We start from the raw sequence: 27,050 nt of genomic DNA on the forward strand, positions 1-27,050 counted from the left end.
CATCACCTCACACCTGTCAGAAGAGCTATCACCAAAAAGAATACAAAAAAAAAAAAACACATTATTTTCATCATTAACTCTTTGCCTCCAAATTTTCAGTCTCTCTTTTAAATGACATCAACCTATCAGGTTTAAAATCCTTAACATTGAGTATTAATTAGTAGTTAATATTACTGTATTTTCTCATACATTTAAAAAATTTATTAGAGAATAATATCTATGGCACCTAAAGAATACCATGTGTTTCATTTCCACACGGCACTTTCTGTAATATTTATCCCTTTTCCTGGTTTTACATTAAATGCTTGGAAACTATTAAATAAGAAACTATAAGAATGTCATCCTTCTTCATGAAGATACTTGGGACTGTTTTCTTTACCTTGAGGATCTCAAAACTAGTTTTCTGGCTCTTATATGATTTTATCAGGCAATACCAAGTTGGATATATATGTACATACACAGTTCAACGAATGAATATATATTTCAATGAAATTTAAAAGAATTCCTTTTTAAGCAGTTAAGTTCCCTGTTTGAGATATTACACAGTAGTAATCAGGAGAAATGCAAACAGAGTGTTTTACTCAAGCAATGACATGGTTAACTTAGTTCCTATTCTTACCCCAAACAAGAAAAATAATTATCAGTGATTAATATTTTCATACACATTTATACACATTTTGGGGTTTTAATCAAATTTAAGACTACCAGGAAATTTTAATACCAAGTGCATATAATGTGTATATATTAAATTTTTGAAACAAATTTTCTGTATGTGATCAGAAGATAAATGACTGGGATCTAAGCCTTATATTTTTAGGCACACTTTATCATCTGAAACTTTGGTTTCAGTTTTAGTGATATAAACCTTGGTCTCAATTTTAGGGATACTTATTTAATGGTTAAAAATGTACCAAACTACTAAAAAAAAAGCTTTACTGTGCAATAGAGCATTTCATGCTTTATAGCTGTATGAATACACATTTTAAGAAATAAGTTTAAAATGACTGGAAAGAATACAAAGAATCCTCCAAAATTAGTCTGTAAGAAAAAAAATCCCCTCCCATTTTCAGGAAGTCAGGAGTCCACAAGTCTCATACATATTTTTTTCATTTTTATTGAAAGTCATTTTTTTGTCTCTTTATTATGGAAATTACAAACATACAGTACGGAGAATGGTGTAATGAATACACAAACATCCACTGATTAGATGCAACAATGGCTTCTATTTTACCTTATATTATTCTTATGATACAGAATTTTAAAGAAAATTACAATAATCATGACATTTAACCCCTAAATACTTTATTATATATCTCTAAAAAACAAGGATATTTTGCCACATAACCACAATATTGTTGCACATCTAACAAAATCAACAATAATCCCCTCATACTAACCAATACCCAATAAAAAGCATTTTTCAAGAAGAAATTACTCTTGAAAGGAGAGAAAATAACATATACCCAAGATACAACCTGGAAGGATTGTATTTAAATATTTAGAATCTATAATAGTTTCCTGTAAGAGACAACAAAATAGCTCCCTTTCCCGTGAAAAGTGAAAAGAGGAAAAAGGTTTTTCCATCAAACCATGAAAGTGGACAATATAAACCTGAAATTCTTCATGACAACGTATCTCTGTGTATAGACATAACCAATGGGGTAGATAATTTATCTTGAAAGGCATATGGTTTTGAAGAATAAAAAGTCCTCAGTTCTTTAAGTTTCTACTAAAATTGGTTTTACATATCCCTCCCCCACACAAACAGTGAATTTCAGAGCTAAAGCATAAAACAGATCATCCTTTCCCACAGCAGAGAGATCACCAATCAGTTCACAAAAATTGGATTTCTAAAATGAGCTACTTTTGTTCACACTTTGTCTTAAATTATGTTAAAGGTTTTATAGAGCATCAAGCCTCAAAATGTACTAACTAGGTTTTTATTACTGACAGCGATATTGACCTTCACTTAATAACATGAACTGCTAAGAGTTTGAAATATGCCAGTTTTTCTGATTATGCTTTAATACCATTAGAACCTGTATGCTGAATATTCACTGCAGCATGATTTTCAAAGCTGCTAACTTTTTTTTATAACAATCTGTTCCTTATCAGTTTCAGTAATATTGCAAACAAAGAGGTTATACTTTGACAAAATTGCTAACTAAACATCATGGTATATGGTAGTAAGTCTCACTTGTATAGTACAAGGTTGCTAAGAATATCATTGACCACCGATTGCTATGTTCATGAAATGGAATGTAGAAGAGGTTAACAGCAAAAAAAGTGACTCATGATTTTCCTTGTCAAAGTAATTTTATGTAGCCTCTTGGAAAGAAAGGAGCAGAAGAGAATAACTTTGATATTTTAAAATGGCAAGGAATACTGAATTTAACTACACTTAAAATACATCAGTAGGATTTCTTCCTTCCTCCTCCACAGGAATTAATAATATATTTCTCACAGATTTCTATTATCTAGATGTCCAACCATATGAATAAGTGAATGACTCATATCACTGAAATATTTCATAGGGTTTTATAATGATATTTCAGGGAAAAATCCCATTTTACCTTCCAGCAGAAAATGTTTGGCAATTATTAAAATACAGGAAAGTAAGAGCTCCATCAGTGAAATGGGGCTTCAGATAAGAGACTTATAGTGTACTGTATCACTTTTGCAACTTTAATAAAAATCTGTATTATGAAATTGCTTTTAAGTTTGGCATCTATTTGTTGCCTATTTTGTAAATAATTTTAAGACATCCTAGAGAGTTTTAAATCGCTTGATGATAAATCATGAAAAAGACATTTATGGGTATTTGCCAGGACAACTAGCATACAACCAAGAGGTACAGCCCTCAAAAACCACTGAGTCACAGCACCATGCTGTGTAAGGTCAGATGTGTCCAGGGCTAGCTTCATGGGCTGCAACCAGTACAGTCCCACAGAAGCCCACACCTAGAAGGACCCTATGTTGGGGTATAACACTTTGAAGGCACTGCAGTGAAATTCTCAAATTTTATTTGTGAATTTGTATTTTGTAAGTGAAGTCCAATGGGACCCTGGGGTATACGCCCGGGGCTTAGAGTTTACTTCCCTGCCTCCCTAGACATGTTCTCAGTTACCAGCTTCCTGCTCCCCGGTGCCCTGCACCCTGCCTGGCCTCCCTCTAACCATCCCTGCCCATTACCACTGCTGCCTTCCACCCAGAGCAGCAGTAAGATTGCATTAGGAGGAGAGTTGATGAGGGAGGCCCACTTTCTGCCACGTCACCCTCCAGTGGGGGCCTGGGAGCAGGTGTGGGGAGGGCTGGAGTCCAGCCAGCAGTTTGCTCTGCAGCATCTTGAGGCAGGGCAAGGAAGAAGTCATCTCTGCTTTGGGCTGGCCACACCACAGCATGTTCATCAGGTAACTGGGCGGGGCTCCTCTGCCTACCCCTGATCCAGGTAAACAACATTGTCCCAGCATGGAAACTTCAATCCCTTGGGGGTGGGGTGGGGAGGGGGGTCTCTCATCAACCATAGGTTAAAAGAGCAGACCCAACGGTGGGAAGGGGGGAGACTGACTTCATCCCCAGCTAAGACCCCATATTTTCATTTTGCACTGGGCATACAAATTATGTAGTTGGCCCTGATTGTGCCTCTTACAATAAAAATAAGCCCCCAAACCTTTATAAACGTCATAGCATGTCCCATCATAGATGGGACATCTCTTTTCAAGTGTTTGTTTTTAGGAGACTATTATCCTATTTCTTCCAGTTATCAATAGCATAGTATAGTAACTTAGGCAGTTCTTTTTTGCTTAGGGGGCCTTTCCTTGGTTTTAAATTCATCCTTTAGAGAATAATATGAAACCAAAAGGAAATCACATTCTGAACAAGTTTGGGGGAAAAAAAAATTGTGCTAGCCTGGGCAAATTCTCATATAAAATAAGTTCTCTCAGCTTTCATTTCCCCCTTTTATAAGGCTATTGGATTAGAACATATCCGTGGAATCTCTTAAATGTAACATAGTTTTACAAAGTCTATTAAGACTAAAGTAAATTCAAAGCTAGCACATTACTAGATCATACTTCTAATCTCAATTAATTATCTTCAGGGGTTCTTAAATTGCAAAAAAAATTTATTATTATTATTTTTTACTATACCACAGAGGAACTAAAATATAAAACACAAACATAGCTCTTTAGCAAGCATCTCAAAATCTCAGGCAGCCATGTTGAGTTCTCAAATTCAAGTCATAGTTACCAGAAGGTACCAGTGACTACCCCCTTATTCCACTGCTTAATAAATTCATATTTCCAGAATTGAGGATGAGAATTCCTTCCTCCTAAACTTTGGGTGTCCAAAATCCTAGTCTTCTTCTCCTGGCCCCTGACGTGCAAAAGAGAGACTGACAGACAAGTGCATATGAAGTGAGGTAAAAGTAAGTGAAGAGGTCTGATAACGGTATCTCTCTAGGATTGCTGGATTGGAGTTCAGGCTAGAAGGAGTCTCTGGGGTGTCTCTGTACACATGGCTGGCCATTGTAGAGCTGTCTCTTGTGGTTCTGAGTCAACCTATACTATGGATTAGATTTAGATGATCCCAAGGAGACTGGATCAGTTTGGGGGCTATCCAAGAGATTTAGTCCAAAATTTCCCAAACCTCCTAGGGCCCTCCTACAAATCCTCTAAATATGAAAAAAACAGAAACTCAGAACAGACTCATGGTTCTATTTCAATCCAGAATTTCATCTTGGGTTTGAAGCCAGATCAATCTCTGATCGTGGAGAGAACAAGATGACATTTACCTTGGTGGGATCACCATGCTACAGAACTGCTCTGATGCTTGACTTGCATTTCTCAAAATTATATAATTCCCACAGGGCACCATCTAGATAGAAATACACCACAGTGCCCAATTCTTGTGATTAAACCCTGTATTGAGAAAGATGAAAACCTCAGAGACAGACATAAATTTTATACACACATTAAGAAAGGTTGTCATGGCAACTGCACTTGAAGATATGTATTTTTAAACCTAAGTAAATTTAACATTCAAAACACATTTGCATCTCCCTCAAAGGCTCTGTATCAAGAATATTAAACAAATTTTTTCCAATTCCCTTTGCATCTACACTTCCTTGGAAGCTTAACAAAATCCTATGAATATAATAACAGCATTGACTTAAGCACCTATCTTTGGAAGACTATGAGAAAATCCAAAATGAAAGCCAAATAGTGTTGCTCTTCTACTCCCAGAGGCCCTAGATTTCCCCCTCTAAAATTTTAAATTGTGAGCAGGCTAAGCCATATAATCTCTACAAGGTCCTTTTAAGCTCTAAAAATCAATTATCTATTAGCTGCTGACCTTGCAACATAGCAACAAATCATGAAAGATGAACACACCTAGTGCTGCAGTATAATTGAACAATTCATACAAATGACTATAATCAATATTGCTCTTTAACCTAGTCAAACCAATTCCTAGCTTTGTTTCGTCTCACTCTGAACAATCTCCAGGATTTCTATTCAGCATCAATGTTGACAGTTTTCCTTGATAAGATACGTAGTTTAATTCTCTTGCTCATAAACTTAAAGTAACAAAAATAATGGCTTGACTCCCAACGGTTCCTTGTGCTTCTTGCACCTCTAGAGCCTGTAACTGAAGCCTTCTGTTCTCTGTCATGTAGTCAACTACAAGTTTCTTCCTTTGTCCCTTTCAGCCACTAACCTAAAGGGTCCTTGAGTTGCTTCCAAACCCAGGACCTAGAGAGCTCAAGTGCTAGAAAGTTAAGCTTTGGCACATGAGACTCGGGTTCTTCCTCCTGGGGTGAAGCACAGAAGAGAAAGAACACAGTAAATTCCATGTCTGTTTGGCTCAGTGCTATATCCCCAGCGTCTGCAATACGATCTGACACACATTAAGTGACCAATAAAAAAGTGTTGCCTAACTAAATGGGTCACATTTCTTTGGACAGAAATGGAAGTCAGGAGACGGAGAGAGTCAGGAGAGTAAGAGGGCTCTGTCCTCTGACAGGGAAAAGAGGAGGAGGTGAGGGAGTGAGAGAACATGGAATTCAGGTACCTTGGTTCTAATATGGTCACTCCTAGTCTGGAGAATCTCTGGACCATGCATAGGTTAAAGAACTACCTAAGACAGATGTTCCTTTAGACTCCTTTTGTCTGTAGATCATTCTGGACACGACATCTATAGATCTACTGAACACTGTATCTTCATGAAACACTGGTTTTTCAGGATAATAGGTATAACTTGAAAAAGGGGTACCTTCATCAAATACATTTGGAACACTCAGTGTTACACCAAGTTAAAATAGGTTTCCTTACAGTAGAACTTCTCAGTTCTTCCAATATATTAATATTCGTTCTGAGAAAGAATATATGTATATAAACAGAATGAATACGATCGAGGAAACTTTTTCTCAGAGTATCTCATAGGATAGGGTACCATGAGACACACTTTGGGAAATAATGCTGTTGCTAACCTAATAAAAAAACTCTGATCCTTAAACATTTCCTAGTTTTAATGATGACCTAGTGATAAGATATAGAAGGAACAAAGGACTACTTGCTTACCAACTATTTTGGTTGATATTTTGTAGAACTATAGGCTATTATAAACCTATGTTCACACCTAATACAGGCATCACTGAAAGATGTCCATACAACATCTTCTTAAATACTTCCAGCAATGGGGTACTTAGCATATTACAAAGTGCTGTTAGCATTAGAGGTAGTTTGGCTATCTGGAAATCTTTTTCAACTATTAAGTAACTTCAATAATCTCCTTTATTCTATATGCAGAGAAAAACCTCAATGAAGATTTCATTCATTTATTCAAAAATATTTACTGATTGCCTTTTTGGAGACAGGCACATTACAACTTTATCTATAATATAGTTACAAAATAAGTTTCATTCTCTACTATCATGTGTTAAAAATTAAAACAAGAATTTGCAAGTATTTTAGATGTATATAAATGTAGATTTTTTAAAAAACTACCAAACAGGATTATTTGTGACTTATTTGCTCCTGGCAGTTTAGCCATGCTATAACAAGATCCATTCCCAATCTGTAGAAAGACAGCCACCAAACTGTAAACTGAATGAATGGGAAGCTGACTGGAAGAAGGAATGTCATTTCCTGCCTTTTGTTTACTGTCTGGATATTTTACAAAATGGCTCCCAGCTCAAATTTTACAATTATCCATTCACTCAGTGTCATAAAATTCTATAAATCAAACATGAAATTGATTTCTATTGTATTTTAAAAGTCTACTCCCACCCCAAAATAAGACCTTACAAAATTGAAGTAACAAAAGAAAATGTCTGAAATGCATTAAATGAAAAGTAGATCAAATTGTTCTGATTGCAATAGGTAAAAATATACGTATGTGGGAACAGGAAAAAACTTAAAACAGTTGTACAAGTGGCAGCTGAGTTGGCAATATTTAGTTTCCTTTGAGATTTCTTTTAATACTGCTGTTACATTACTCTTTTAATCATTTTCTTTAGCTATTATGAACTGTACATCATTTGAAACTATTGCTTGGTTCTCTCTTAAATAAGAACAAAACCCCACTAAACCCCACTGAAGCTATTAAGATAATCTGAAGTTTAGATCTTTTACTGTTTCTTAGCTAGTATCTGCTGTCTTTATTTACAGTATTTATTCTAGCAGGAATGAAGAACTATTTTAGTTAGTCCTACCTGTACCTACTATTACTTTCTAAGGACTAAATGAGATGAGTATATAAAGAATTTGGTGTGTAACAAATGCTCATTCCAGTCCCTTGTTCTACTTTGGCAAGTTTCAGTCTCACTCCTTTTTATCAGTGCAGATCACTGACAACGCTCAAAGCAACACAGTATCCAGCCTTTCTGGCCATGCTCATTTTCTGACTTCTGCAATAACAGCAACTGCTTTGTTGTCACTGCCTCCCTTCCCCCAACTCCTCCCCTTCTACCTTCATCATTGGTCTTAGGAACTCAGGAAACAGGCATAGGACTGGCTAAGAAGAAAAATAAGGTCATTAGCATCAACTTGTTGACAATATAAAAACCCACCCTTGAAAACAGTGTCCATTTCTCTCGCAGCTGTCTTCTCACAGCTACTAAATGACTCCTTGATTCTACCGGCCATGTCTTCACTTTTACACACTCAGTAGAATTATGTTTTTTTAAGCAGTTTTCAATGTGTCAACATAACCGCATGTGAAAAAAAGGTACATTTTATAAAGGGTAACAGTACTTTTATGGGTCTGGAGAAAAAAATAAACATGTCTTCAGGGAAGAATTTTAATCTGTTTCCCCCAGAGACCAAAAACAACAACAAAGATTCTTAAAATGTCCTCTTAAAAGATGAAATGCTATCCCAATTATATATTATAATTATATATTATGCTATCCCAATTATCCCTTAATTATCTTGAAGATTTTTCTTAGGATAATGGAGTAATTTCATTTCTTAAATGCTCATTGTAACACCTAGATTATGCTATGACTTTAGCAACTTGGTTCTACTAATATATAACTGTTTTGATAGAATAGGTGGAGAACTAAGGCCATTTTTAAAGTTGAAAAGAATAACAATATTTGAGAAGGGGAAGAGGCAGAGAAAAAGACTGACAAGTCTGTGCTTACATTCTGAGTAAGAATAGTAATGTTCCAGCTGTGGAAAACACTACTGGTTCATAACATATTAAATGAAGAGAACATTGTGTATAATATGTCTGTAAAAATTACATGTGGATTAAAGTGTAGAAGGATCCACCTCAGAAGCTTAACACTGTTTAAGTTCAAATAGTGGTGATGGAGTTTCCTATTTTTGTGCTTCTATGTTTCCTAGATTTTTCTACAATAAACCCATATAATTTTCTAATACAAAAATAGAGCATTTTGTCTTTAAAATACAAACTATTTTAATATAAAGAAAACAAATAAATTTTGATAGTCTATAAATAAGATAGAATCTATTTATATAAAAAAATGAAACTGCACATTTGTGGGCCAAACAGCATGTGAGTTTTTCATTTTTCCCAAACATATGCACAGAATTAATTGTTTTGAATTTTATTAGCACAAAGTGTGGAAGAGCCCTTTCATTCCATAAAAAATGTGTTGTGTTGATGTTTTTAACAATAAACTTCTGAACTATCAAAAAGAATGTAGATCAAAATCAGTGAAGAAATAGTTTTTAAAAAGCCAGAAAGCTATAAAACTTAAAGAGTCCTGCTAGAGCCATGCTACGAGCCATCAGTAACACTGAGGCTACTAAAATTTAGGTCATTTGACAAATACAGAGGGCCACGTAAGAACAACAGTGAATGGATAACTTATTTTACATATGATTAACAGTAATTTTTATTTTTTAAAAATCCTCTAGAAAAATGACTTATTTTTAATGTTTCAAGTTATTTATGTAACTCTGGATAAAATATGCTTATTTACCTGATTCTTCTATGCTCTATTTTCGATTCCATCATTATTATACATTGTCTCACTTACTGGCAACATGCCAACACCCTGACTCTGGTTCAGTTACCCTGTTTTTGCCTTGATCATGGCTAATCAGGTCGCACTTGCTTTAAAATTCCACTGATCTCACCTGATTTTACTGACACTCGGTTTACATATCAACTGGCTACTCTAACCTTCCAGTGCCAGTTTCCAAACCAATTAAGGTACTTGGATAACAAAGGAAGATGCTCTTTATACGCAAAACCATAGAATATGATAGGCGACAGGGAATAAATGTAACAACATGCCTTTGTAGAAACATGATGCTAGGAACTAAGAATACATTTCACTTAAAGTTTCAGAATTTAAATTATTCCATAAATTAAATGTTTTTGTCAGAAATAAAGGCTGCATCTAGTTACTTAGTTTCTATGTTTAACTACTTATTACTAGGTCTAAAATGTTAGCTATATAACCATAAACACAACATAAAATAACTCAATTAATAACTAGGGTACATTCTTGAAACTAAAATTACAAGAGAAATTCAGCAGTGTCAAAAACAAGCCCATCTGCAAACATTTATCACTATTCTTCCTTTCCTCTCTATCAGCACTTGGCATACTTCCTTCATATCTCCTTTTATCTTTAAAAAAACATATTTTAAAAAAAGAGTTCTTCAAGAACAGTGTAACCAAAGAAAGCAAACTAAAATACAATGCTGTCAATAAAAAAGCATTAAATATAAAAGTTACCAGTACTAAAATGTAAATTTGAAAGATACTTATTTTTGAAAAGCCCCAATATTTCTTTGCTTACTAGTTAGACTGATCATTTTTCTAAAAGTTTATTAGCTGTTTCCCCTTATAAAAGCTGTTTTGTCTATTTATCTACTGTATGTTTTCTTAACAATTTGTTTGACCTCTTTATATGTAATATGGATATTATCCCTTTCTGTCATATATTTTGCAATTATTTTCGACCCATCTTTGTTTTCTTTCTTTTAAATTTGGTTTCAGTTTTTAGTTAATGCTCTCTCATTTCTTATGGTTAGGATATGACATAATAATAAATAAATTCAGGAATTTTTTCTTACACAAATGATGATTAGTGGAGTAATAGAGTGCTACTACAATTTCCAGCAAAAAAAGGACAGACAAGCCTCACTCTTAGTTTGCTACTTAGGAAGGACACCACTTCAAAACACATTCAGAACTAACTGTATTATTTTCCAAATGATTCAGAACTGTTCAAAATGATGAGCAATGTATAAGTCATGAAATAAACACTGTTGTCTGGGAAGGCATACAAGCAAATACAAGGTATGTTATTCACTGAATTACTCAAACCTAATAACAATGATTAAACACAAACTAATTTATACTCAGAAAATAAAAATATTAATCCAATAAATAAAATTATATAAAGTCCTTTTTTTCTTCTCCTTTTTATGTAAAGTCCCCTTTCACACTAAAAGTGTGAAAATGAGTTATTTTTCTCTTTTATGAATATTTAAAAAACATTATTGTGAAAAATAATTTCTCTTCAAGAATATTAATTTTAGAGATCAAACTAAGGCTAAGAATATGAAAACAATGACATAGAAACTGATAAAACAAAAGTTAAAAGTAGAAGTCCTCCCATTAAAATTATCACTATAATAATGCAATAAGTATAAAAGTATATAATGCACTAAGAAACTCTGATATACAAAAATTCAAATTTACATGATGAAGTACTAATAGGTGTTTATATTATACAATGATGCTTGGCTTATAAAAGGATTCAATACATATTTTCTAAATGGTCATTTCCCTCAACAAAGTTAAGTGTATACAATTTTAATATCTCTTTGAAACAGTGATCCAAGCTTCCTCCTTGGATGATGTTACGAGTTCATACTTAGTTTCAATAACTTGTCCCTCCACAGAAAGTAGGTGCAGTCTCCTCACCAGTACACTCAAAAGTACTGTGGTTACCATATATGCAAACCTAGTCAGGAAGAAAGTCAACTGGTTACTAAAGATTAACAACTATACTTTAACTATATAGATTGTTCATTCTCATCAACAGTGATAAACAAAATTATAAGTACAAAGTCTAGCATCTTTCCTTTCCTTTTCGTTTCTCTATCATCTCACCTCAGCTCTGGGCATTCCTGTGTGCCTGAGAATCCAAGCAAGGAGAAAGTCTTCATTACCGATTCATCATCAAACCGCTCTGGATCAAACCTAAAAAGAAGATTTGGGCCTGATCACAATAGAGTTCCACTGGCATGGTACGTATTTACACTGTAAGAACACGGGTATGTAATAAAGTTTTAAAACTACTGAAGATAGAAACTGCTCTCACATTATATTTAAATTTGACCTTTTATGTTCCCAAACTATTGAACATATATTACATCTTTTTTTGCTTACTTTTATTACTTCTATTTTATTTATTTATTTTTTGGCTGCACTGGGTCTTCCTTGCTGTGAGCAGGCCTTCTCTAGTTGCAGCGAGCGAGGGCTACTCTTCACTGTGGTGCGGAAGCTTCTCATTGAGGTGGCTTCTCTTGTTGCGAAACACGGGCTCGAGGCGCACGGGCTTCAGTAGTGGCAGTACGCAGGCTCAGTAGTTGTGGCTCGCGGGCTCTAGAGTGCAGGCTCAGTAGTTGTGCACACGCTTAGTTGCTCTGTGGCATGTGGGATCTTCAGGACCAGGGATTGAACCCGTGTCCCCTGCATTGGCAGGCATATTCTTAATCATTGCACCACCAGGGAAACCCCTACTTCTAAAGAATAGATGCAAAATACATTTCTCTAGAATCATCGAGGAATGAAACTGTAACATGCAACTACATCATTTATGAGATTTAAGGATAAATTTATGAGATTTAAGGATAAATAATTTAAGGATAAATTAAGGATAAATTTAAGGATAAATAAATTTAGTCTGGAGACACCAGACTACAATTTCTATTAATCAATTAAATGAGACCCAGGCTTATTAATAAGTGAGGGAAATGAAGAGGCTAAGAAGGATCTTTTATTGTACAGAAGTTTACTCTGTAAAAAGTCAATGGGAGCAATAACACTCTAATAAAGATGTTTTAAAAAAAAAGTCAATGAGGAAATGGATATATTAAACGAAAACAACCCACCCACCAAGGAGCATAAAAATTCCCCTCAAAAACAAGTGTTTTTAAAAGATCTAAACTCTGAGAAAAAGAAAAAGAATCCTGCTTTCATTGCCCTTTTTAAAAAGTGTAAATTACCTTTCACTTTTGGAATATACTATATTTATATTACAGTCCATATAAAAAACTGTATCAAATTTAATCAGCCTTTCCTTTTGTAAACTATCTTGAAAATTGAGACCCTAAATGTTTACTTCAAGATACCTATGTTTCCAGATTAAAAGGGAATCAAACTTGATTTTTCCAACTACTTTTTTTAATCTTTATTTTATATTGGAGTACAGTTGATTTACAATGCTGTGTTCAATTCAAGTGTACAGCAAAGTGATTCAGTTATACATACACATATATCTATTTTTTTAGAATCCTTTCCCATATAGGTTACTACAGAATATTGATTAGAGTTTCCCATGCTATACAGTAAGTTCTTGTTAATTATCTATTTTACATATAGTAGTCTGTATATGTTAATCCCAACCTCCTAGTTTATCCCTCCGCCCCGCACCTTTCCCCTTTAGTAACCCTAAGTTTGTTTTCTAAGTCTGTGAGTCTGTTTCTGTGTTGTAAAAAAGTTCACTTGTATCACTCTTTTAGATTCCACATATAAGTGATATCATATGATATTTATCTTTCTCTGTCTGACTTACTTTATTTAGTATGATAATCTCTAGGTCCTTTCATGTTGCTGCAAATGGCATTATTTCAGACTTTTTTATGGCTGAGTAATATTCCATTGTATATATGTACCACATCTTCTTTATCCATTCCTCTGTCAAGGGATACTTACCTTGCTTCCATGTCTTGGCTACTGTAAACAGTGCTACAATGAACACTGGGGTGTATGTATCTTTTCGAATTATGGTTTTCTCCGGATATATGCCTAGGAGTGGTATTGCTGGCTCATATGGCAACCCTATTTTTAGGTTTTAAGGAATCCCCATACTGTTCTTCATAGTGGCTGCACTAATTTACATTTCCATCAACAGTGTGGGAGGGTTCCTTTCTCTCCACACCTTCTCCAGCATTTATTGTTTGGAGACTTTTGATGATGGCCATTCTGACCGGTGTGAGGTAATACCTCATTGTAGTTTTGATTTCCATTTCTCTAATAATTAGCTATGTTGAGCATATTTTCAAGTGCTTTTTAGTCATCTTCACTAACAACGAAAGATCAGAAAGAGAAATTAAGTAAACAATTCCATTTACCATTGCATCAAAAAGAATAAAATACCTTGGAATAAACCTATCTAAGGAGGCAAAAGACCTGTACTCCAATGACTATAAGATGCTGATGAAAGAAACTGAAGATGACACAAACAGATGGATATACCACATTCTTGGATTGAAAGAATCAATATTGTCAAAATGATTATACTACACAAGGTAATCTACAGATTCAATGCAATCCCTATCAAATTACCAATGGTATTTTTTGCATACACAGAACAAAAAAATTTTTAATTTGTATGGAAACACAAAAGACCCCAGATAGCCAAAGCGATCTTGAGAAAGAAAAATGGAGCTGGAGGAATCAGGTTCCCTGACCTCTGACTATAAAGCTACAGTAAGCAAAACAGTATGGTACTGGCACAAAGACAGACCTGGAGAGCAATGGGACAGGATAGAAAGCCCAGAAATAAACCTGAGCACCTATGGTCAATTAATCTATGACAAAGGAGGCAAGAATATACAATGGAGAAGAGACAGTCTCTTCAACAAGTGGTGCTGGGAAAACTGGACAGCTACGTGTAAAAGAATGAAATTTAAACCTTCTCTACCACCATACACAAAAATAAATTCAAAATGGATTAAAGACCTAAATGTAAAACCAGATACCATAAAACTCTTAGAGGAAAACATAGGCAGAACACTCCTTGACATAAATCACAGCAATATCTTTTTGGCTCCACCTCCTAGAGTAATGAAAATAAAAACAAAAACTAACAAATGGGACTTAATTAAACTTAAAAGCTTTTGCAGAAAAAAGGAAACCATAAATAAAATGAAAAGACAACCCACAGAATGGAAGAAAATATTTGCAAATGATGTGACCAACAAGGGATTAATCTCCAAAATATACAAACAGCTCATGCAGCTCAATATCAGAAAGAGAAACAACCCAATCAAAAAATGGGCAGAAGATTTAAATAGACATTTCTCCAAAGAAGACATACAGACGTCCAACTATTTTATGAAATACCTCACAATTTTAAGGATTAAAAATGAAAATGAAAAATAGATAATTTGGCCTCAAATGCTGAAGGATTTTTTAATCTAAAGTTTTTCAGCTTTATTGATTTATAACTGCAAAACTGTAATATATTTAAAGTGCACTACCATGTTGTTTTGGTTACTAAAGCTTGGTAACATAGTTTGAAATCAGGAAGTGTGATGCCTCCAGCTTTGTTCATTTTTCTCAAGATTGCTTTGGCTATTCTGGGTCTTTAGTGGTTCTGTGAATTTAAGGATTGTTTATTCTATTTCTATAAAAATTGACATTCGGATTTGGACAGGGATTGTACTGAATCTGTAAATTGCTTTGTCTAGTAGGGACATTTTAACAATATTAATTCTTCCAATCCATGAACACAGATTATCTTTCTATTTATTTGGGTCTTCTTCTATTATTTTCATCAATATTTTAGTTTTCAGAGTACAGATCTTTCATCTATTTGAATTTAATCCTAAGTATTTTACTATTTTTGATGCTATTGTAAATGGGATTGCTGTCTTAACTTTTCTTTCTGATAATTTGTTGTCAGTGTATAGAAAAGCAACTGACTTTTTTATATTGGTTTTGAATCATGAAACTTTACTGAATTCATTTATTAATTCTAACAGTTTTTGGTGGAATCTTTAAGGTTATCTATGTATAATATCATGTCATCTCCAAGTAAAGGCAATTTTACTTCTGCCTTTCTGATTTTATTTCCTTTTCTTTCCTAATTGCTCTGGCTAGGACTTCTAATATCATGTTGAATGAAAGTGGTGAGAGTGGGTATCCTTGTCTTGTTCCTGATCTTAGAGGAAGACCTTTCATCATTTCACCCTTGAGTATGCTGTTAGCTATAGGCATGTCAATATATGGCCTTTATTATGTTGAAGCACATTCCTTCTATACCTAATTTGTTGAGTTTTTAATCATGAAAAGATATTTACTTTTGGCAAAAGCTTTTTCTGTATCTACTGAGATGATCATACAGTTTTGTTTTGTTTTTTGTTGTTTTTGATTTTTTTGGCAGTACGCGGGCCTCTCACTGTTGTGGCCTCTCCCGTTGCGGAGCACAGGTTCCGGACGCGCAGGCTCAGCGGCCATGGCTCACGGGCCCAGCCGCTCTGCGGCATGAGGGATCTTCCCGGACCGGGGCACGAACCTGTGTCCCCTGCGTCGGCACGCGGACTCTCAACCACTGCGCCACCAGGGAAGCCCACCCTATGTATTTTGATCGGAAAATTTAGTCCATTTATGTTTAAAGAAACTATTAATAGGTATGGATGTACTAATGCCATTTGGTGAACTGTTTTCCAGCAGTTTTGTAGTTCCTTTGTTCCTTTCTTCCTCTGTGATTTCATGATTTTCTACAGTGGGATGCTTTGAGTCCTTTCTCTTTATACACTGTGTATTTACTATATAGGTTTTGCTTTGTGGTTACAAGGATGATTACATAAAATATATTATGGTTATAACTGTCTATTTTAATCTGATAACAACTTAATTTCAAATGCATTGAAAAGCTCTACATTTTTACATTTCCCCCAATATTTTATGTTTCTAATGTCACATTTTACATCTTTTTATACAGTGTATCATTAATAAATTATTGCATTTAAATACTTTTGTATTTTAACCTTTATACTACAGTTATAAGTGATTTACCCACGACCATTACAATATTTGAGTATTCATATTAACTATGTATTTACCTTTACCAATGAATTTTATACTTTTATATGTTTTCATGTCACTAATTAGCATCCTTTCATTTGAGCTTGAATAACTCCCTTTAACATTTCAGCTTTTGTTTTTCTAGGAGACTCTTTACCTCTCCTTCAATTCTGAAGGACAATTTTGCCAGGTAGTGTATTCTTGATTGGCAATTTTTTTCTCTTAGCACTCTGGATTTATCAGCCCACTCCCTTCTGGCCTGCAAGGTTTCTGTTGAAAAATCTGCTGAGTGTCTTATGTGGGTTCCCTTGTACATAACATGTTGCTTTTCTCTTGCTTCTTTTAAAATTCCCTCTTTGTCTTTAACTTCTGACAATTTAATTATGATGTGTGTCAGTGTGTGTCTCTTTAGATTCATCTTTTTTGGTACTCTTCAGGCTTCCTGGATCTGGATGTCTGTTTCTTTTCCCAGACAGGGAAGTTTTCAGCCATTATTTCTTTGAATATACTTTCTTTGTCCCTTTCTCTCTCTCTTCTCCTTCTTGGACAACTATAATGTGTATATTGGACTACCTGATGATATCCCATAAGTCCCTTAAGCTATATTCACTCTTCATTTTTCTTTTTGCAACTCTGATGAATTCCACTGCCCTGCCTTTAAATCTGCTGATCCTGTCTTCCACTTCATCTAATCTGCTGTTAAACCCCTGTAATGAATTTTTCAATTCAGTTACTGTATTTTTTTTTTTTTTTTGCGGTACACGGGCCTCTCACTGTTGCGGCCTCTCCCGTTGCGGAGCACAGGCTCCGGACGCGCAGGCTCAGCGGCCATGGCTCACGGGCTTAGCCGCTCCGCAACATGTGGGATCTTCCCGGACCAGGGCACGAACCCGTGTCCCCTGCAACAACAGGTGGACTCTCAACCACTGCGCCACCAGGGAAGCCCCAGTTACTGTATTCTTAAGCTCTATGATTTCTGTTTGGTACATTTTTATATTTTCTATCTCTTCACTGAAATTATCATTTTGTTCATGCATTGCTCTCCTGACCTTCGTGAGCAATCTTTATGACCATTATATTGAATTCTTTTATTAGGTACATCACTTATCTCCATTTCATTAAGATCAGTTTCTGGAAATTTATCTTGCTCTTTTGTTTGGAACATAGTCCCCTGTTTCTTCATTTTCCATGACTCCTTGTGTTGGTTTCTTTATATCAGATAAAACATTTTTCTACTTCATAATGCAACGTGAAAACTCTGAGAAAATGTTATTACCGGGCATCTTGGAACTGAGCACTTGTACAGGATGGAACATCTGTCAGCAGATCTCAGGAAACTGGAAGCAAAGATTTTTCTTAGGCTTAAGGTTCGTAGTCCTGATATTGTTCCTCAGAAGGCATTTCATAAGCCTCACTGTCAGGATCCAAGGGCGTATCTTCCAGAATTCCTTCCTGGGGGGCTCCTTCTTCACTCGGGCTAATATGAAGGTGTAAGCAGGGCTGCACTTCTTTCTGGAGGTTCTAGAGTAGAAATCATTTCCTTGTGTGTTCCAGCTTCCTATGTTTGCCCACATTCCTTGGCATATGGCTTTTCACGGAAAGCCAGCAATGGCTGTTCCAGTCTTTCTCCAGTGTCATCACTTTACAGCAGACTATTTTATCTAGTAAAATAGACTGCTGTCACAGTCTTGTGTAGGAGATGAAGCTCATTAATTAGCCTAGCCTGACTTCCTGGTTGCCTCTTAAACATCTGTGATTGTCTAACCTGCTGTCTTTGTTCACAGTTGCTCCCAGTAGTTGAGGGTATGTCATGACCTGTCAGTGTCCAAAAGGAGAGGATCACAGTCAGCACCTATACACAGGCTGATAAGAAGATGGACTGCCAGGCAACAGGTAAGGATGTATGTAGTCAAACTGCTTCCAAGGAGAAACTGGGAGATGTACGTTTTTATCTGCTCCCTCTGTGCTGAGCCTGGGTGTATAGCCACAGGGGGTGTTCCTGCACCCATTTAAAAACTGTTTGTTTCTTTACTATAATCTTGTGGAACTTGTAAATGCAAGTCCCATAAGCTATCACAGCTGGGTGATGGGGGCCTGTCCCTTAGGTGGCAGATATAAAAGCTGGACTGCTAGATGTGTGGACAAGCTCCTTCCTGGGAGATACTTGCAAGCTGGATTTATTGTTGGCGTAAAGTTGGGGGGAGAAGGTGAGGAAAGTACCCATCAGCTCTTCTGGGGTCCAGAAGATCACAGTCAACACCTAGATGGTGGTCATTAGAAGCCAGACCCTCAGCCAACAGCTTGTGAGGTATGTAGTCAAACTCATTCCAGAGAAAGACTGGGAGATGGGCATTTTTGCCTGCTCCCTCTGCACTGAAAGGTGGGTGCTAACCACAAATACCTCCATGCCCATTAACATATGCTTCTTTGTTTGCTATAGTCCCGTAGGACTTATGAATGCAAGATGTACTAGCTATCAGAGCTATGAGATTTAGGGCATATCCCTCCCTCGCATGGCAGCCATAAAATTTGGGACACTAGATGTCTGTTCAAGGGAGATGCTGGCGACCTGGTTTTATTGTTGGAGTGAACCAGAAGGAGAAGGTTGGAGGTGTGTCCACTGGCTCCCCCAGGGTCCGGGGAGGATCACAGCCAGTATACCCAGACGCATGCCAATTAAAAGCTAGACCTTCAGGCAGCAGCTTGTAAAGTATGCAGTCAACCTCCTTCAGAGAAAGACTGGGAGACAGGCATTTTTTCCTGTTCCCTCTATGGTGAACCCTATGGGGACAGTCATGATGAATGTTTGTGCTCACGCTATGCTCCCATTAAGAACTGCTTCTTTGTTTGCTACAGTCCTGTGGGACTCATGAATGCAAGCCTAGATGGCTTTCGGAGGTAGATGTTTTAGGAGCCCACTCCTCAGGTGGGAGTCTTTAAAGCCAGGGCACTAAATTGTGGTCCAAAGCCTTCAATCCGCAGGGAGAAGCTGGGACTTGGGGGTTCCCTCCTGACTGTATGGCACTGGGCTGGGGGTGGGGTTTATGGCAAGAATGTGTCTCATTCTTTTCTACCTGTTTCAATGTGGGTATTTTCTCATTTGCCCAATGTGTAGGAGTCACTCAGCTAGCTCCTGGATTTTTCTCAGAGGGAATTGCTCCATGTGTAGCTGTAAATTCAATGTATCTGTGCGAGGAAGGAAATTCAGAAGCCTGCTATGTCACTATCTTGGTCCCAGTCCATACTGAGGTTTTGAATGTTTGTCTTCATTCTTTTTTTTTTTTTTTTTTTAATTTTATTTATTTATTTTTGGCTGCATTGGGTCTTCCTTGCTGCATGCAGGCTTTCTCTACTTGCAGCAAGTGGCAGCTACTCTCCGTTGCAGTGCGCAGGCTTCTCATTGCAGTGGCTTCTCTTGTTGCGGAGCATTGGCTCTAGGCACACAGGCTTCAGTAGTTGCAGCACGTGGCTTCACTAGTTGTGGCTCGCGGGCTCTAGAGCACAGGCTCAGTAGTTGTGGCACACAGGCTTAATTGCTCCATGGCAAATGGGATCTTCCTGGACCAGGGATCGAACCCATGTCCCGTGCATTGGCAGGCGGATTCTTAACCACTGTGCCACCAGGGAAGTCATGTCTTCATTCTTTTCAGTTGAGAATTCTATTTCAGTCTGTTTTTTTAAAGTTGAGAATATTTCATTATTTGGTATAGAGTAATATTTACATTATGATCCATTTAAGTCATAGAATTTGACCCAGGGTTTCTTCCTCTGAGATACTGCCAATACAATAATAATGTATTTCCATGCATTTATTTCTGTAAATAAATCATATCTAGACATTTTTCTATAGGGAGAATAAGGTAATGTCAGCTACTCACTCAAAAAAAACTTATAAAAACCACAATGAAATATCACCACATACCTATTAGAACAATTAAAATAAAAAATAGTGACAATAGTTAATGCTATTGAGGCTGCAGAGAAGCTGAATCTCTCAAAACACTGCTGCTAAGAATCTGAGAAAAATAGCCTGGCAGTTTCTTGCAAAATTAAATATGCACTAACCACATAACTCAGCAATCATACTCTTGGGCATTTATCCTAAAAAATGAAACCCTATGTTCACACAAAACTTGTACACAGATGTTTATAACAGCTTTACTCCTAAAAGCAAAATACTGCAAACAAACCAAATGTCCTTCAGTGGGGTAAAGGTGAACAAACCCTGCACATCCATAAGATAGAATACTACTCAGCCATAAAAAGATATGCAACATCCTCTGCTGACCTCAAGTGCATTAAATATAGTGAAAAAAGTCAACCTCTTCATCTTCCTCTGTGTGACACATTTAAACTATAATTAATCAATTACCTCTACAGGGTCTATCTCAGTCTACGAACATTTTTGCTACTGTGAATTAGTCTCTCAAGGATCCTCTCAAGGTGCTGACACAAATGAATCTATGGACTTTTCACAAGGGATGGGTGATGAGCTGCACAACCTAAGAAAGCTTTTCCTTGGTATACAACATTATTAATAATATTTCTTAAATTTGACTGCATTTGATTCGTAAAAATGATTTCCACACTTTAGCAGATATTCCTTTCAGTATTTTCAATCTGTAATCTAGATTCTCTGAGTGCTCTGAGGATAGGAATAGTGTCAAAAGTTCCAGCAAAGTTCTTATGCTTTTCACATTACACCTAAAGTTTATCAAAAACTTGGCATTTTTCCACATGAAATTTTTTTAAGGTTTTAAAATTTGAAATTTTCATTTTTTATAATTATAAGCATACTTTTTTTTAACCAATGTATATCTTTAATTTTGCTACAAAAGCCCCTTGGAATATAAAATTTACTTAATTTTTACAGAAGATTTTGAAGGACTGCTATTTCATTTATTAATAGATTCTCCTTTAATGTCATTGTAATATTCAAAACTAAAATGATAGGAACACTGAAAATGTCCCATCCTTATATTCCAGAAGTAGGTTTTTCTACTACTTCAACCATGCCATCAACTCTGTCCCCTGCATTTCACACAGCTCTTAGTCTGAATCAACTCAATGAATAATCTTCTTCAGGGCAGTAAATCTTAACCCATTTCTTTAAGGTGGATTTACCAGATGCCTACCTAAGAGGCAAACAATATCAACTTTATTCTTCACCTTCTCCCTCCCTTGCTGTTCTCACACATAACAATATACACACAACACCTATTTTCTGCATTTGACTAAAGAGCTTAATAATTGAGACCAAAAGAAGGAAAATAAAGAAACTGCACAACCAATACCCACTTACCAGGGCTTCCCTGGTGGTGCAGTGGTTGAGAATCCGCCTGCCATTGCAGGGGACGTGGGTTCGAGACCTGGTACGGGAAGATCCCACATGCTGCAGAGCAACTAAGCCTGTGCACCACAACTACTGAGCCTGCGCTCTAGAACCCACAAGGCACAACTACTGAGCTCGCGTGTCACAACTACTGAAGCCCACATGCCTAGAGCCCATGCTCTACAACAAGAGAAACCACTGTAATGAGAAGCCCACGCACCAGAACAAAGAGTAGACCCACTCACCACAACTAGAGAAAGCGCGTGTGCAGCAACAAAGACCCAACACAGCCAAAAATAAAATCAAGTAATTAATTTAAAAATACCCACTTATCAGTAAAATAACTCCAAAATACCAATGAAATTAAAGAATAATTGTAGAGATTAAGTAATTAAATAGATCTTAGGATAGAAGTGGTAATAGGAGAGACAAAGGGTAGCAGACAGTAGATTCATGAAAGAAAAAGCAGTGAGCAGAAGATTCACAGGGAAGGCAGTGGCTTTCTTTTGTTGTATGCCTGTTACATATTGAATTTTCTCCTCAAAACTTAAAAAGGAACACAAAACATGCAAACACATAAAAATCAATAATTGCAAAGACAATGACAGAAATTTCATACTTGTATGGTGATGGCCAAGTACTGGGATCCTGAAGCACCACTCCAAGGGCATAAAGGACAAGGGTCTGCAAAAAAAAATTACTCTAGTTATTCAAGGTCTAACAGAGACAAAATGATGCCCAGAAAGCCAACTTATCTAAATGCTCTTTTAATATAGATAGTGAATAAAAAATAAAATAATAGAAGAAAACACAGGCCATTATTGTCACAAAATATCGAAGCCATAAAGGAATAACAAACTTCACTACATGAAAATTTAAAACCCGTATCCAGTAAAAATAAAACAAAAAACACACCATAAAACAAGTAGAAGATAAATAACAGACAGGAAAAAAAATCTGCCATATAAGTGACAGAATTAATATGTATAATATACAAAAAGACATATAAACTCACTAGAAAGAAGTTAAAGGAAATACAAACTGTTAATATATATATGGAAAGCTGTTCAATCTCTCCAATGATCAGGGGAAAGCAAATTAAGAGACAATTTTTCATATAAGATTCATAAATCCAGATGTGGTAAGAATATGGAAAGGAAAAACATTCTCATACACTGTTGCTCAAAGTATAAACTGCCTTATAGAGGGCAATTTAAATTTTACACACATGTGCTGTTTGGCCCCCAAACTCCTTTTCTAAGGCTCTCGCAATACCAGTACAAGTATACAATTTGTAAAAATGAAAAAAATTAACGTCAATCTAAATTTCCATCAATGGGGACTGCTTAAATAAATTACGGTACATTCATACAATGCAATACTATGCGTCCATTAAAAATAACGAGTTGGATCCACAGTAAGTGCCAGTTGTATCGATTGCCATGGTACACTCAATAAAAGAAAATTAAAGAATACACAGAGTACTCTTTCACATATGAATTTGGTTTTAAAAATACATACGTACACATGTATATACACACACAGAGTAATACATATATACAGAAAAAGACCTACAAAATAAACACTCAACTATTCACAGTAGTACTTGTGGAGAAATGAGCCTTTCTTTTATATTGTTTGAACTTTAAAACAAGCACATATTATTTTGTCATTTAAAACACGTGTCTTTGATTTAATAATAGGCAACATTTATTGGACACTTTAAACAATAAAATTTAAAAACACACACTAACAGAGTTGAAAAGAATAACTGAATGGGTTAAGTATACCAAATGTTTCCTACCTCCCTAGGAATGATAAATTTGTCAATTTTTCCTTCCATATCTTGAAGCCGGGCAGAAACTGGCGTCAGTCTGGCAGTCCGAACAGTTTCACAAAGTACTTGCCGACAATACCTGTTTAAAAAAATTTTTTTTTGAAGATCTTTATTTTGGGAGAGGCAGTTTGAAATGTATATACATTTTAAAGTGTCATTCAACAATTTTCATAACCTTCGTAATTTGAAATAGTCATATCATAATTCTTATTTGCTTAAAATACATTATATATTAGACGTATATAAAGTCCAGGTTGAGTAAGGATTTAAACAAATAAAAACAACTTTAAAAGTACCAGAAGAAAACTCGAAACAATATTTTTAAAATTTTTGAGTAGAAACGCCTTTTTTTTTTTCTTTGCGGTACGCGGGCCTCTTACTGTTGTGGCCTCTCCCGTTGCAGAGCGCGGGCTCAGCGGCCATGGCTCACGGGCCTAGCTGCTCCACAGCATGTGGGATCTTCCCGGACCGGGGCACAAACCCATGTCCCCTGCATCAGCAGGCGGACTCTCAACCACTGCGCCACCAGGGAAGCCCCCAATGTCTTTTATTTTTAATAAAGGATTTAATAAAAATTTTAATAAAAGACTTTTCTACTTAAAAATTATAAAAATACTGAAACAATGAAGGATACCATAAAGAAAAACACAAATATTGAATGATATGACTATGAAGTTTTTTTTTCATACTTGCAATCATCATAAGTAAAATTAAAAGCTAAGAAGGAAAAATATTTACAGTAAATATATCCTTAATGCATCAAAGCTCTTTAAAAATTCATAATTAAAATGATCAAATACCCCAATAGAAATATGGACAGAAAATATAAAAAGCAAACCACAAAAACAAAGAAAAAATGCAAATGGCCTGGAAACCTAAGAAATGATACTCAACCTCATTAACAATGGAAAGATTGCCAATCAAAGCGAATTTTTTTACCTGCCAGATTAGCAAAGATGAACAAGAGTACTGTCACAGACAAACACTAACAAAAAATAAGGAAAAGGACATTCATATTCAGTTGGTGGAAGTATAAATTGGTACAACCTTTCTGAAGGATAAGTTGGCAATATATATATGAAGTGTGCCTCCCAATGAGAATAAAAGTTAAAATGTATTGAAATCTTGCTATGAGCCAGTTCTGTTACTTTCTATGCAGTATCTCATTTAATCCTTATAAGAAGCTCATGGATGCTATTAGTTTTTAATTTTACAGATTTTAAAAATGAGGCAATTGTTTAAAAGTGTACTGCAGGTAAGTGGTATTGGTAGGATTCAAACCCAAGTCTGTTACTCCATAGCCCCTAATCGTAAACACTACACTATTGCATATACTCTTAAATAATAATCTCATACAATGCAATACTATGCATCCATTAAAAATAACGAGTTGGATCCATAGTAAATGCCAGTTGAACCTTATTAATAGAAACAATCAGAAATATCAGCAAAGATGTAAGCATAGGAATGCTGATTTTTGTAATTTCTAAAAGCAACAAAAACAAGAGGAAACATTCTTTCCTCTTTGAACAAATATTTTTTGGGTACCTACTACATTAGAAGCACTGCATTAGATATTGAGCTACAACAGTGAACAAGACAGATACCCTCAAAGAATTTCAAAGTCTACTTGGCAGGGGAAGGGACGGAGGAAGGGACATCAAGAATGAACAATTAAAAAGCCACAGTATATTAAAAGCGTAAATACAAAGAAAAAAAGGTAGAGTATAAAATAAATGTAGTTTATCATATGTAAATTATACTTCAATAAAGTTGATTAAAAATGATGGATGGCAAAGAAATCAATGTCAGATCTCCTCAGTTTAGTTTAACATGGCTCTTCTGCACAACCAGTTGAGTGTATTCCTAGAAACATGGCTTCTTATTTAGGGTGCTATAGTCAGGAAGGCTTTGAAATTACTAGTGGAGTTGCTCCATTCCAGAAATTTCTCTGATTGTTCTGTTCTGGTTTCAGTGAATACAACAGCTCACAAATTATCTGATGATATTAATTGGAATTTTATAATAGTTCTCTCCAGCCTCTCTTTAACCTCTACTTCCTCTGTGGCCATAAAGTAAAAGAAGTAAAAAAAAAAAGGGCACAGTAACTGTTATGATAAAGGAAGTTCAGGGTGTTAGGGGACACATGGCAAGGGCACCTAACTAGAGAAAGGACTTTGCAGAGAAATAAACACTTAGGCTGAGACCTGCAGAAAAAACTGGAGTTAGCTAGAGGAGGGAGGAAGAGAGAATCTCGACAAAAGCCAGAAGATAAAAAAGAGTACTTTACATTTGAAGACACAAAAGAATTTCAATACAGCTGAATCCAAGGGTATGAAGAGACACAAGTAATGAGATAAGGTGGGAGAGGAATGCAAGGCCTAGCTCCTGAAATGCCTTGTAAGCTAAGCTGGTGAGTTTAAATTTTATCTTAAGGGCAACCAGAAGTCACTGAAGGATGTTAAGTCGGGGAGTCTGATCAGATATGACTCCCCAGATATAGAAAGATGACTAGCACAGTGATTCTCAACTTTGGCTACACATTAGAATCACCTGAGAAGCTTCTGAAAATTTCTGATGCCAAGAGATTGTTGGTTTGGGATTGGTCACAGGTTATGTGTATTTTTAAAGTAGTTGAAGCGATTACAGTGTACAGTCACAGGCTCCAACAGCAATCTGGAGAATGCATAGGAGGGAAGCAAATCCAAGGCTGTTGAAATATCCCAGACAAGTTGATGGTGCTCTAGGCAGTGGGGGCAATGGAAAGAACTAAAACTAAACTTCCAACTAAATGTTATTTGGAAAGCAAAATCAACAGAACTTAGTCACTGACTGGATGTGGAGTTACTACGTACAGGAACGCTGTCCACAGCACATTTAGAGAAAAAATGGAATTTACAGAAGAGTTACATGTTTTGTATTTTTAAATGGTTTTAATTTTTTTGTGTTAAATACATATGTATATATGCATAGAAAAAGTCTGGAAAAACAATACAGATAGTTAACAATTATTATCTCTTTTACAAAGGACATTCACCTTCCACTTCATACACTTCTGTATTATAAAAACTTCAAAAAACAAGTATGTGGGAGGGAGGGAGATGTAAGAGGGAAGAGATATGGGGATATATGTGTAGCTGATTCACTCTGTTATAAAGCAGAAACTAACACACCATTGTAAAGCAATTATACTCCAATAAATGTTAAAAAATTTAAAAAATAAATTAAAAAAACAAGTATGTATTACTTTTAAAATTGTAATAAAGCGTCCTACATTTTAAAGAATTGGTAACAAAAGTCTCCCTGTGAAACCCATAGCTTCAAGTTCTTTCCAATGGCTGTATCCCTATCTTC

At 35.8% G+C, this 27,050-nt stretch overlaps 1 protein-coding gene across 6 annotated transcripts in view; it reads right to left on the reverse strand.

The window, feature by feature from the left end:
• The window catches only part of CYP20A1 (cytochrome P450 family 20 subfamily A member 1), an 81,326-nt gene that overhangs the window by 2,249 nt on the left and 52,027 nt on the right, over positions 1-27,050 (reverse strand). For 4 of the 6 annotated variants that reach the window (XM_027123710.1, XM_027123670.1, XM_027123678.1 and 1 more), the window contains 4 exons: positions 23,664-23,775; positions 22,479-22,543; positions 11,602-11,691; positions 11,130-11,452 (listed from right to left, as the gene is read on the reverse strand). In XM_027123710.1, the coding sequence (XP_026979511.1) occupies positions 11,302-11,452; positions 11,602-11,691; positions 22,479-22,543; positions 23,664-23,775 (418 nt within the window). In that variant the 3' untranslated portion in view covers positions 11,130-11,301. Of the gene's footprint in view, positions 1-1,094; positions 11,453-11,601; positions 11,692-22,478; positions 22,544-23,663; positions 23,776-27,050 lie in introns of those variants that run through there. The other 2 variants (XM_027123687.1, XM_027123698.1) reach the window with 2 other exon arrangements.

This window comes from Aethalodelphis obliquidens, unplaced genomic scaffold, assembly GCF_003676395.1.
Source record: "Aethalodelphis obliquidens isolate GAN/ISIS:26980383/991018 unplaced genomic scaffold, ASM367639v1 scaffold2, whole genome shotgun sequence".
Classification (NCBI taxonomy): Eukaryota; Metazoa; Chordata; class Mammalia; order Artiodactyla; family Delphinidae; genus Aethalodelphis; species Aethalodelphis obliquidens.